This window comes from Silurus meridionalis, chromosome 18 (genome assembly GCF_014805685.1).
Source record: "Silurus meridionalis isolate SWU-2019-XX chromosome 18, ASM1480568v1, whole genome shotgun sequence".
Classification (NCBI taxonomy): Eukaryota; Metazoa; Chordata; class Actinopteri; order Siluriformes; family Siluridae; genus Silurus; species Silurus meridionalis.
Genome location: NC_060901.1, coordinates 22454937 through 22468861, shown reverse-complemented (window position 1 = coordinate 22468861; position 13925 = coordinate 22454937). Strand labels below are relative to the sequence as shown.

At 41.6% G+C, this 13925-nt stretch overlaps 1 protein-coding gene across 3 annotated transcripts in view; it reads right to left on the bottom strand.

Annotated features, from left to right (window-relative positions):
- Positions 1 to 13925, bottom strand: part of map3k5 (mitogen-activated protein kinase kinase kinase 5) — a 50662-nt gene that overhangs the window by 29057 nt on the left and 7680 nt on the right. For 2 of the 3 annotated variants that reach the window (XM_046873160.1, XM_046873162.1), the window contains exons 2-4: positions 6670 to 6809; positions 4027 to 4050; positions 1419 to 1612 (exon numbers count right to left, since the gene is read on the bottom strand). In XM_046873160.1, the coding sequence (XP_046729116.1) occupies positions 1419 to 1612; positions 4027 to 4050; positions 6670 to 6809 (358 nt within the window). The remainder of the gene's footprint in view (positions 1 to 1418; positions 1613 to 4026; positions 4051 to 6669; positions 6810 to 13925) is intronic. The other variant, XM_046873161.1, reaches the window with a different exon arrangement.

The window sequence follows — 13925 nt, the reverse complement described above, 5'->3', positions numbered from 1 at the left end:
CTAAGGATCACTGACTGATAAAACCATATCTGGCCAGTATGGTGATAGACTTTCTCTAATACACAGGATGGGGTTGACTACGATTCAGCCAGAACTGTCTGGAATATCAGGTAGAAACTATTATAAACTATTGCTAGAAGATATTTCTGTTTTTCACATGATTTCCTCCTGAGAAACTTTTTAGCACATCAGAAGTCACGATGTGCCTCTTCCACGCCCACCTGTCTAACAGATTTGTCTGAGGTGGCTCCACTTGCACAATTTGTGGTTTATTTAAATCAAACGAAACTATATGTCTGTCTAAATGTCTGCCTGTCTGTCTAGCTATATGCCCATCAATCTGTCTGCATGTCTCTCCATCTGCTTATCTGTCTGTCTTCCTGTCTGTCTGTCTGTCTGTCTTTCTATCTGTCTGTCTGTCTTTCTATCTGCTTGTCTGTCTGTCTGTCTGTCTTTCTATCTGCTTGTCTGTCTGTCTGTCTGTCTGTCTGTCTGTCTGTCTGCATCCATCCTTCCATCTCTAATTGTCTGCCTTTGTCTATCAAATTGTCTCTTTGTCTATCTCTCCATCTATTTATATACAGATTAACATTGTTTTCCTCATATGCATAAGAAACCATGGGATTGGTGGTAACAGTTAAATGTGGAGGGTTGGTAATTATCCCCTGTAGGAACGACACTAAACAATGGCCTGTGGTTCTTTTTTCATCCATACATCAGGTGTCATACATGAGGTCATGCAGCAAATTTAACACGCCAAGTCTTACTTCATCCTCAGGCTTAGAACACAAACAACACTGTGTCAAAAAGGACACCTATAATTGTAGCTTGGCCTCCCCGCACCCAAACCAGCGCAATTTGAAAACCTTGTGACCTGCCATTGAAGGAAGAAAAAATGCCCTAGAGCTAATTTCTGGGAAGTTTTTTATTTTTTATTTTAACAAGAAGCCAGATGTGGAGAAATTAGCGAGACACATTTGGCAACCCTGTGGGGTACAGCGTCTCGAAGAAAGCTTTTACCAAATATGAGATTTTTACTGTAATATGTGCAAATAAACTAAATGAAAGAAAAAGAAATCAGCTTGAAGTTTTTTTTTTGGGGGCACAGCGAGTTCTCTCAGCCTGACAGCAATGACTCAGAGCTTTCTCGATGTGACAAAGAGGAACTTGTGCATTGAATAAACACACACACACACACACACACACACACACACACACACACACACACACACATCCCTCCAACCTTTTTCAGCATCTCTCTATTTTCCTTGTGATGAGTAACCCAGTGTAATGATTAACAACCTTTAATCATAACATGTGAGCATAAATCAAAAATTATAATATTGAGATAAAAAAAATCTGACACTGAGACAATCACAGTAAGAATGTGTGTGTGCATGTGTGTCATGATCACGTACCAGGAGCTGGTCTGTGTGCTGGTGAGAAGCTGGGTCAAGCGATCCACTAGAGGCATGCAGATGGGACCGAGCAGTGCCTCGAAACTGGGCTGCATCAATTCGCTGAGGCCCTTCATGAGGCTGCCCTCGCAGCAGTACACCTTATTTTGAGGAGTCACCATGTACGGAATAAATAGGTAGTTCGCTGCACACGACTGGAGAAAAGAGAGGAGAAGAGAGAGAAGGAAATATGGGTGTATGAAATTTACCCCATAATTTTTTGGAAAATAAAGTAATAACACCACAATCTTTAGTTATAATCTTTAGTTAGATGATCGATCGATCAATCTATCCATCCATCTATCCATCCATCGCTGTCTGCTTCCCTATCTATCCATCTATTAAAGATAACAAGTGCTAAGCCATACAGAGGAAAAAAGAGAGCGAGTGAGAGAGAAAGACAAAGAGCCAGTGTGTGTGTGTGTGTGTGTGTGTGTGTGTGTGTGTGTGTGTGTGTGTGAGTGAGTGAGAGAGAGAGAGAGAGAGAGAGAGAGAGAGAGAGAGAGAGAGAGAGAGAGAGAGAGAGAGAGAAAAGTGAGAGAAGTAAACAATAAAGCTTTATTAAATGGAGCTGTAGAGACTTTGGCAGCCATTAGCAATATAATACGGAGAAATATAACAGAGGGGAACAGAGTGTGATACTGAAAGTGTGTGTGCACGAGCAACACGAAAAACCTACTGTACACGGGTACAGAGAAAGAAAAATGCCAGAGAGTTTTTGCCGTCTTTCTCCCTCTCCGTCTGTCTCCCTCTCATTTGCTTTAAATGTTGAAGATAGACAGACAGACAGACAGTTAGGCAGACAGAGAGACAGGTAGATGGATAGACAGACAATGACATTCACACCTATTTACAAAAGACACAAACGTACACGTTCGGTGTGTTCAGAGACTTGGCTGCGTCACTTGTCACAAGCTCATTCATATTTTAAGCGGTGAGGGACGAAGAGTGAAAGAGAGTGAAAGAGAGAGAATAAAGACAGGGTGCACTTTCATTCAAATGAAAAGGAAAGCCCTTTGAACATCACGCTTTCTCAGCTGCATTATGAGCATCGTTATTAATCTATTAAAAAATAAAAGGGGGGGTGGCTTTTGCTCGGCCTCCATTTTCTTTCTGCCAGTTTCCATGACTGAACCTGACGCACTTAAAGACATCTGATGAAGAACAGGAAGGCGAAAAACTTTAAAAGATAAAAAAAAAAAAAAAAAGAAAGAAAGGACAAGGATTAGTCATTCACTTGATACTGGAACGGACAATGAAGGTCAAAAGAAAGACGTAGGTGCTGAAGGAGCAGAGATAAAGGGCAAGAGATAAAAAAAAAAGAAAGAAAGAGGGAAAAGAGAGGACCAGTGAACCATTGGGAGGAATCACACTCATGCTGTTCGACTGGGAGTCGAGCGCTTGGGTTTCCTGCTACCTGCAGCACGAAGCCACCTGATCCCCTGAGCCACTTATAGCCTCGCTAAAGCCGAGTGAGCAACCCACTAACCCTGCTCTCTCTCCATCTGCTGCCTCACAAAGGGTGACAAAGAGAGAGAAAGAGAGGGAGAGAGGGAGGGAGAGAAAGACAGAAAGAAACAGAAAGACAGGTTGGAAGAAAGAGCTTTTCGTTACTCTGACTACTCAGGTGCAGCTGCTTGGGGTGCTGCAAGGCACTGAACTTTAGCTCAACTTCCTGTTTGTCAAACTTTTTTCCTCTTTCTTTCTCTCTTTTCTTTCGTTTTCTTTCTTTCTTTGTTAATACAGTGATAAAAGGCAGCCTGGGAAAACCCTTCATACAGTACAAGTTTCCACTGCACACACGACCGTTGAACTAAAATCAAAAAAATTCTTTTTTGTGCATTGGTTAGAAGGGCGATCACATGACCCACAATCCAGGAAGTGAACTATATGTGCTGAGGATCGTGTGTGCAAACCTTAGACGGTAAAATGTAGCGATTTGCATCGGTACATTGGCGTGAAAGTTACCGATGTGTTGCAAAAAAAAAAAAAAAGGGGGATGGGTTGCCATTTGTATCGCGATGCATTGTTTTGAACATATTTGCATCAATAAAAACTGATTTATTTAAACATTATTAACAGATGTGCTATATTTTTTTTTAATTATTATTTTGAAAGTGCGATGATTTGCAACCGATATTTTACATGTAGATCGATTTCTCTTCGCTGAAATGTTCCTCGAGCGTGTTTATCCTCGGCCCCGTATTTGCAGCATTGTACAGCATTGTGTATTTATTCCATTGAATCGCATCGTGTGGAATCTCGGTAGCGCCTTCATATGTATCGGCGATGTATTGTATCGTTAGCGATGATTCGAGTTGTGAAATTGCGTCTGCCTTAATTATAAAACTTTTTCTTTTCCGCCGCCGAAAAGATCAGTTCTGAAGTTCTTGAGTTATATGTATGAGCGCTGTGCTCTCTGTGCATAGACGAGGCAACAAATCAGTTCCGTTTGCCTTGGCGCGAATAAAGGAAGTGAGAGATTGTTTAGTTCCTGCTCAAATGAATCGAAAAGTGAAAGCTGTCAAGGGTTTGGTCAGTGTAGGATTCTGCATGTGTATATACTCACAGTGTTTTTCTGGCACACGACCTCCTGAAAGAGAAACACAAATGAGACGTGAGTGAGTGAGTGAGCGATTTTCCGAGCCCCTCAGCGAGAAAACTTTACGCTTTTCGCTCTACATTCCTTACTTCAGGCGAGTCCCCTTTAATCCTCTTCGCTCCTGTACGCAGTGAGGGGTCATTAGCGTTCCCAAACTAATGAGCCCCCTCCAATGCTTTCTATCGCAGATTAGTACAGAGCCAGTATTTCATTCAAAAAACAAAAAAGGGAAACCTAATTCACTCTGTAGTCCATCAGCCAAAACATGCTAGGGGTCTCGTTACAGATTGTAGCTAATGGATGAACGAAAAACTATGATGGTATATGGACAAAAGTTTGTAGACACCTCTCCAAAAGATTGATATGCACTTACTGATCCCACATTTCTTCCCCATTTGCTCTTATAATACACTCCACTATTCTAAGATGATGCTACCATGTTTTCTCAGTGACGAAGGTGCCACATAAAATGTACATTAGATAACACAAAACCAAGACTTTAGCAGACCTACACTAAACTAGATTTGTGCTCATTCAACAACAAGAGTGTGAGAAAAGTCAGGTACTGATGGAGGTGAGGAAGTGAGGAGGTCTGGGGTATCGTTCCATTTCATCCCGAAGGTCTTCAATAGGGTTTGGACTCTATAGCAGGAGATCTTCCACTCCAAGCCACATAAAGCAGATCATCATAGTACAGGGAAGTTGTGTAGGGAAAATTTTATCCTATGCAATTGTGTATACAGCTTTGTGATAACAGTTGGTAGAAGAACCACATATGGCTGGAAAAGTCAGGCGTCCCAATATGATTGTCCATATAGTGTACATTATGTACACTATGTAGTATACACTGTGGCAGAAAAATGGACCGGTCAGAGCATGAAACAAGTGTTGCTTGTCCACTGCCAGTAAAAACAAACCCATCCTCTTATAAGCAGCGGGACATTTTGGAATGTGTTTAGAAGCAAAAATGGAGTTGTATTTGGCAAACTCATCCAACTAGCTTTTATTCCATAAACTAAACTCTTGCTAGGCCATGCTAGCTCATCTAACTTGCTTTCACTCTATGAATAAACTCTTGCTAGGCTATGCTAGCTCATCTAATTTGCTTTCATGCCATAATTAATAAAGCTAGTTGATACATGTACTCTTGCTAGGTCATGCTAGCTCATCTAACTTGCATTCACTCCATGACTAATAATGCTAGTTAACACAGGAACATTTGCTAGGCTAATGCTAACTCATCTAACTGCATCTAGCAAGTGTGAGGGAGCAAAATAATTTTCTATTATCTGTTCTTTAGATTCACATTAACATTTATCATTTCAACCCATCTGGATTCTTTTTTCGATCACAAAACAGCGAAGGTAAAGGGTGAGACATGATTCCCTTGAATCTTCATAATCATGATGATGCAACATCATTTGAGAGGTGAAGTAACACATTTGGAGGAAACCCACAACCTTTCGGCTCACACGCTTCCATGATTGCATAACGTTGCACAAATTGACAGAGGAGAAAATACACCATCCATTAGCATGATCTGAACTTGCAATAGATGAGAGCTTCTCAGTCTAAGATCAAGAAGCTGCTACTCTGCAACTCCAAAACTTTTCATCTCTTGGCCTACTCCGCTGACCTCCTCACGCACTCGAACGCCCCCCATGAGCTCCTCACGATCTCGTTCTCCTTTAAAATCAGGCTGCAGGAAAGACCTGCTCGAGCTTCTCTGGTTTCTGTGCACCACAATCAGTGGTGTGACAAAAGTGGAGAGTCTCATTCCAGGGTGTGAAGGCACTAAAGCAACACTTGAAGCCCTCAAGCATTTTATTGGACGTGACCGCTACTGTGCGCATGTGCACACATACACAGTGTATAATGAAACACCCCTACAAACGAATACAGTATCTCACAAAAGTAAGTGCACCCCTCACATTTCAGCAATTATTTTAGTATCTTCTCAACGGACAAAACTATAGAAATGAAACTTGGATATAATTTAGTTAATGTGCAGTTTGTACAACAGTACAGTTTACTGTCCTCTGAAAATAACCCATCCATGTTTCCCCTCAAGGAACCACAGCTCTCCAGTACCAGCAGCACTCATGCAGCCCCAGACCGTGATGCTACCACCACCATGCTTGACTGTACGCAAGACATTTTTTTTCGTACTCCTTACACATGCTGGACACTATCTGAGCCAAACAAATTATCGTTTTCAGGAAAAAAGGCTTCCTTCTGGGACGACGGCCTGCAAACCGACTTGTTGCAGTGTGCGGTGTACGGTCTGAACATTGAAGAGCGGACCTTCTATTTCTGCAACCTTTAAAGCAATGCTGCAGCACTCATTCATCCGTTTTTTTAAAGCAGCTTCTGCAATGACGCACAACATGAGGATGCAACTTCTTTGATCGACCCTACTCTAAAATATATCTATCATTTCTATTTATTGTCCCTTAAGAAATACTAACATGGATGCAAAAATGTGAGGGGTGTATTCACTTGCTGAAAAGATACAGTATATCCCAAAAAAAAAAAAAAAAAAAAACACTTGGACATACAGCCTGCATGATGTTACGGGGATCATTTCATGGGATCTGGAGGTCCCCTTACCTGGAGGTTCTGCAGCGAGTCGGAGTTGGAGTCGCTGTACAGGATGATGTTGTTGGCCATGCTGAAACTCTCCCTTACTCCCAGGTGATAGAAGAGAGACGGCTGCCGGAAAGCATCGGTCATTTCCACCACGGCGATATCTGCAAGACGGAGGTTTTAGAGTTATTAATATAACGCGGTGGTTCTCAAAGTGTTGGGCGCGCCCCCCTAGTGGGGAAAAAAAGACATGACATAGGCGCAATGAACAGCAAGATTTTTACACTCAAAGACAGACAGAAAAAGTGGAACCATTGAGCAGAAAATAAAGATTTACTGTCGAGAAGTTAAAAAAATTCAACCCCCTCTAAAGTGGAGAATGGCAGAAAAATTCAAGAACCACTGCTAAATGTGATCTTTGCATAAATCTCGCTGGGGCTGTGACGCTTATTGAGGAAGAGGAAGCAGAGAGGAAAGAAAGATGTTGGAGAGGGAAAATGATGCTGGGAGACACTGAAAGGACAAGGACGAAACAAGATGTCTCATATGCGAGCAGATTAGGGATATAAACACGCACTGTGTGTGTGTGTGTGTGTGATTTGCATAGGGCCTGTCCCTAACAAAAGTTGTCACTGGCGGCATGTAAATATTGACAGGAAGGCATTTAATCTGGTGTGTGTGTGTGTGTGTGTGTGTGTGTGAGAACTTCTTGTTCATTACCAGGAGGAAACGATTCAAATGCTATCGAAGTATGCTATCAAACCCCCCCACCTCCACACACACACACACACACACACACTAGTTGCCAATTACTCATTAATCCTTTAAATACTTAACCTCCGAGTTTGCGTGTGTATGAGCAAAAATATGACTAAGACAAGCTAATGTCACGGGTGTGTGCTGATGCAAGAAAAGTTTTGCTAGAAACTAAAAAGGATGACTAGCTAGCTAAGCAAATAGGATATGAACTCTTGCTAGACCATGCTAGCTCATCTAACTAGCAGTCATTCCATTATTAATAATGCTGGTTAATACATGAACACTTGCTAGGCCATGCTAGCTTCTCCAACTAGCAGTCATTCCATTATCAGTAATGCTAGTTGATACTTGAATTCTTGCTAGGCAATGCTAGCTCATCTAACTAGCTTTAGTTTTAGTGCAAGGAAGCAAAACAATCCTTGTAACTCTTTTCTTCAGATTCATGCTAACATTTATCTCTCTGTGTGAATATTCAGTAAACTAGTCTAAATAAATTTATTTTGTTAGGTGTAATAGGCAAATGAGATGCACATTAACCAGCAATGACTGCCAAATTAGGGAAAAAAAGAAAAAGAAAAAAAAATAAATAAATAAAAAAAAGAAAAAAAGAAAAAAGAAAAGATGCTTGCTCCTGATGTTTCCTTTAATCGTTTGCATTTTATCTACCACATTAAACGCAATCACAATCCGAGCAAGCAGCTCAGGCGTTACGGCTTTTTTTTTTTTTTTTTTGCTCTCAAACATTGTACCTCAGACATTTACCACTACCTCTTGACCGAGTGACAGAGAAACCACTCTGCTGTTTTGTTTCATAAAACACACACACACAATGCACGCACACACACACACACACACACACACACACACACACACACACACACACACACACACACACACACATATATAACACATGCTTTGCTTGTTAGAGCTTTTTACTGCCTCAATTAGCAATGCAGCAAATGAATGTCGAGCTATAATTAAGGCTACCGTATTTTTCGGACTATAAGCCGCTTTTTTCCCCCCACGTTTTGAACCCCGCGGCTTAAACAACGAAGCAGCTTATTTATGTTTAAAATTAAAATCTTTGTCAAATTCTGATTAATTGTATTGCAGATCAAAGTTAAAAGGCACACAATTATACAGCATGACTTTCAGTGGGATAATTACAATTTCCCTTCACTTGAACTAAGAGATACCGATATGACAAGGCCCCTGTGCACAAAGCCAGCTCTGTGAACATCTGCCCTACATGGGTTGGAAAGGAAGATCTTGATTTTGGCCTGCTACAAAGCTCAAAACCTTATTGAACACCTACGGGATAAACTGAAATGCTGACACCTCAGGCCTCCTCACTTCTTCACCCGCATCATCGTTACTAACGCACTTGTCTTTGAATGAGCACAAATCTCCACGGAATCTAGTGGAACATCTTCCCAGAAGAGTGAAGTTTATTATAAGCGCAAAATGGGACTAAATGTGGAATAGGAATGTCAAGTGTCCACAAACTTGTCCATTTGGTGTAGTTCTGCTTATGTCTTATTTGGGTTTGTGTCATTTAATGCAAAACCTGGAGGCACTGGAGGAACTTTTGTACTGTATATGGCTGAAAAAATTAATTTGCTGGACCAAATACATGTACTTATTAATTGTAGATACTTTTGCAAATTGTTTTTTTCTCTCTCCACAAGTCTCCAAAACTTTTGTTTCAATCCATGACTATAATCCAAATTACAATTAATTTCCATTCTAATCGGGAAAACTACCAAAAACGTGAGAAAAGTTTAAGCAGGGGCTGAATACTTTTTCAAACCACCGTATATCCCATTTATGTCAATTTGGGTGAAAGCCTCTATTACCACACCATTACCACGTGCCAAAATACGCTCATAATCGCTCACACAGATCTTCCAGGGGCTGAAATGCTACAAGAAAATACCTGAGGGGTGATTAAGGAGGAAGGTGGGGCAGTTTATAGCCACAAATCTCACCCGGACCCTACCTCCACCCCCTTCTCGCTACTCCATGAGGCATTCCTGACTTTCAGGACAAATTTGGAGGCACACAATTGTGCAGGATGTCTTTCATTGCGACATTTTCCAGACCCAAACCTGTTCCAGTGAAAGATCTTGAATGGCCTGCTATAGCGATCAAACCCTATTTTACACCTATGGGATGAATTAAAAGAGTCCCCTAGGCCTCGTCACCTCACCAACATCAGTTCCTGACATCCGTGTGGCTGGATGAGTTCTCCACAAAATCTAGTGGAACATGCGGTTATAACAGAAAATGGGGACTAAATGTGGAATGGCCTGGTCTTTATAAATGATTTTCAGAGTCCCAAATTTGAGCTCAGACTCGACTTGACGGTCAATTGAATCATGATTGGTGGATTTGCCCTCATCTCATGTGTAGTTAAAGCTGTATTTATCTATTCTGCCCAGCTTTAGACATCTTCCAAATCGTACATGCTAATATCACCATTCTTGTTATCAGTAACATTCTGGTACTTCGAGTCAAACGTCTGTCGCCCGATTTATTTCTGTGGTAAATTAATTCGGGTTAATTCTCAAATTAAACTCCAATTCACATTTTTTTTTATTATTGCATTATTTGAGCTAGCAAAAAAGAGATGACAAATTAGCAGCAGAATCGCTAAGCGCAATAGAAACTTATGGATTTTGATTGCGTTTTTCACGGTGAATGTTCCCTTCATTGTATATTTAGAACAACGTGTTCCATCAAAGCGCATTGAGCGTACCGGATGAGACACGCAGTGCTTGTGCCTGAGGCGTCGTTCGGTAAAACGAGTGATGTCGTTCTTGCAAATGATTCGTGTCATTACAAATATTATGCCGATGGCGTGACTGGCAAGATATGTATAATGGCTAGATATATCTAACGCTGCCGCTGACTGTCGGAAAAACTCCTCAGAGATTGTTCCATAGGCGTTTTTTTTCCCCATGGCCTTTTCCCATGAGGCACGGACCTGGTCAGACTTAACAACTCTGTGGAAGTTTAGCACAGAGGTGTGTAAGGGGGGGAAATACTTGCAGAGGGACAGCAAGTCCTGATCTCTGGCATTTTTCCACATTTAAAAGGTAGATAATAAGGGCGGAGTATTCGCTACCTTGGTGAATCGAATCAACAAACAAACGATGCACTGAGCTTCGGTCGAATGTAGTACATCATTGATCATTACGAATTTTATGACAAAGACCAATCGCAGAACGTCAATAATAAGAGAAGCTGCTAAGGGGAATCGATGATAGCTGTTATATAATATCAGTAGGGATTGTCAGGTTTATACCTCAAGACTACCAGAAAGCAATGGACCCGAATCACATGATTCGTTTGAGTCTTTGCATTGGTAATTTGGAAAGAAATATCTGCACCTGCTCTATAAAATGACGGAACTAAATTCTGGTGTCGTCTGAGGGGGAAAAAAACAACAAGAAGACTTCAGTACTTTTGAAAATACACAATTTTACCACAAAGGGTGGCAACGTCATTGACTGGTTTCCTATAACATCATACCCTGGGGGCTCTTCAGTGGAAACACAATTGGAAAATGGATTCACAATAAAGCCTGTGTTTGACTAAACATACACATTTTAAGTTTAAACCCTTTCTATTCTGCAACTATTTTTTGAAACAAATATGGCCGCCAAATTTGTGGTTAGTATACTCGAATACTGCTGTAGGCGAGGTGAGGAGGCCTGTGGTGCCGTTCCAATTCAACCCAAAGGTGTTCAACAGGCTTGAAGCTCTATAGCAGGAGATCTTCCACTCCAACCCATGCAAATCAGATCTTTATGGTCTTTTTGAAGATGTTAACACATCTAAAGAAGTCTGATACAATTGAGTGCCTCATACTGTGTCATGGCACTTTGGGGATAAGGCACATACGGCATGAAAAGTCAGATGTCCCATTATTAAATTTTTGTTCCCTGCAAAATAAAAATGAAAATCCAAATCCTCCATGTGATCGTCGTACCGGTAGCAAAAGCTTATTTAATCTGCCTGACAAGCTAAATAGAATGAACTCTGTTACTAAATGCAGACTCCTGACTCCCGCACCAAAAGCGAAAACAATTGAAGGAATTTCTCTCTGAAGTCCAATTTCTAAATACGAACTCGAGAAGAAAGACGAGATGCCTGGTGAACAATAGTCGGCCTTCGAAAGCCGAGAAGGTGGTATTTATAGGTCGGAAATGAATGCGGCGCGTGCGTGCGTGCGCGATCGCTCCCTGAGAACCGTTTTATATTCGAAATAACCCAGAACTAAATGTTCTTTCTGCCTCGTTCTCCATTTGCTGGGAATGGAAACGGGCTTTAATGATGTTCGAAATACGGCTCAGCTGCTCCCGTGCTCTCGTGTATGGGTTTTGAACGGTGCGACGAGCCAAATTTTTTTGTTTTTTTTACACAGCCACTCAATCTGACAAGGACACCATTTACAACACAGCATTCAATAGCTAAATCTGCCTGGTCACATGACCAAACCACAGCATCTTTTTTTAAACTACTGCGTTGTTGCATACCTCTTGAAAAGAGTTAGGGACAGACAGACTTCTGTTACTTTTGGACCGAGAGGATCAATTCTCACCTGAGTTGATGTTTGTATATAACATTTTTTTTTATTAATAACACATTTATCCTCCCTAAGCACGAATATCAGCTTTACACATTCTTGGCATCCGGACAGGTTGTTTTCAGCTTAAATGCTTTGACAAGCCTGTTGTAAATCTTGCCAAAAGTTGTTTTCTTTCTGGCCTTGTGATCCAGTTCATCCCAGAGCAGTTCAATTGGATTTAGGTGCGGCGCCTGGGCAAGCCGTTCCATGATAGAAAACACTCCAAATGATCGTGCTCTAAATAACACAGCGTTTGGACGTGCGTTTCAACTCCTCGTCTTGTTGAATGAAGGGAAGTCGGTCTCAATGAGCCGCAGCCCAGACGGAATCGCATGGCGTTGAGCATCACGATTTGGTCAAATCCTTACGCTCGCCCATTTTTCCTGCTTTCGAACACGTCAACTTTGAGGACAAAGTGTTCACTTGCAGCCTAATAAATATATCCCACGCACTAACAGGTGCAATGATGAAGAGATCATCAGTGGTCGTAATCTTACGCCTGATCGGTGTATAACGAGTTCTTCCAGAATATACAAAAACTTGTATTATAATACAACGTTTTTCATCCAAAACCTGCTGTTGTTGCCAGGGGGGCAATTTGATGGAAACGAGTACAGTTAAATGACCTGGTTTGTTGCATCTTAAACAAAAGGAACACGCAGGTGTCTCTGAAAAATGATAATCTTATGATCACTGCATGATTTATACTTTGAGAGAAAAGCAAAATAAAGTGCAACTTGAGAAGCGTAGAGAACGTCAAAGCTCAGCGTTTAAGATGTTGGACTTTTGGATCAGAAGGCGATGAGCTTTAATCTCAGCATCCCAACACCAAGCTGCCACTGCTGGGCCCTTGAGCAAGACCCTTGACCCTCATTTGCTTGGTTGAAAAGTCGTTTTGAATAATTCCGCCAAATGTAAATATCGATGCTGATGATATTAAAAGTACTTTGCATCGTATCAAAAAAAAAAAAATGTCTACTATCTGTCCTCTTCCTCATATGTGAGCTCACTGATCCTCTGATTGACACTTCTGAGTATCCAATAGCTTGCTTGCTCGAGGAACAAATGCAAAAAAGAAATCCCTGCATTCAGGCAAAAAAGGAGTGAATAATAGCAGAACAATGGAGTTAGATGGTTCCAACACTCATGCTGGTAGGAGTGGGAAGTCGGATATGAAGCTTTAAAAGTTCCGCAGAACAAAGAGAAGATGAGACGCATAGATAAAAATCATCGCAATGCTGAAAAGCTTATCTGGTACCTTGCTGCTTTCATTATAGACTCAATGTACAGAGCTGATAAACAGCCAGCTTTGGTTCGGGAACAGGAGTTTCTGCGAGAGTGATGTTCATTTCTCTGCTTTTGTATGCTTGCGATTCGGCCTTGACGTCTTATCGCAGCTTACGCCTGAATGGTGATAGTAAAGGATCCGTCTCTGACAGCGCAGGACGTCTGTAAACGTCCCAAGGTGCCTCGAGATGGCACGGTTCCTCCTGGTTGTTTAGAACCAGGTCAAGAGCTTGAGGTGAGGTTCACATCGAGCAATAGATTCAGGAGGATCTCAACTTTTGAACGTTTCCTGAAGTCCTAGATTGATTTTAGGACTAAATCTAATTTGTACACCAGTCTGTGAGTTTTTTTTTTTTTTTTTTTTTTAGCCTGCATTTATTTTATAATGAATAGATGCACGGCTCGTTGGGTTCAGGTGAGGACACGGAACGAGCTGCCGCTGGCATCGAGCGCCGTCGCCTTCGCTTCCTTTCTTATGACTCCAGGAAGCGGCTGTCTCGACCTTCCTTCCTCTGCGCTGCCGCTTCTGCACAGGACCGAAACCGAAGTGCGAGCGTGCACAGAGCTGCTACTGATCAGGAAATCGAAGCAGTCACACCTC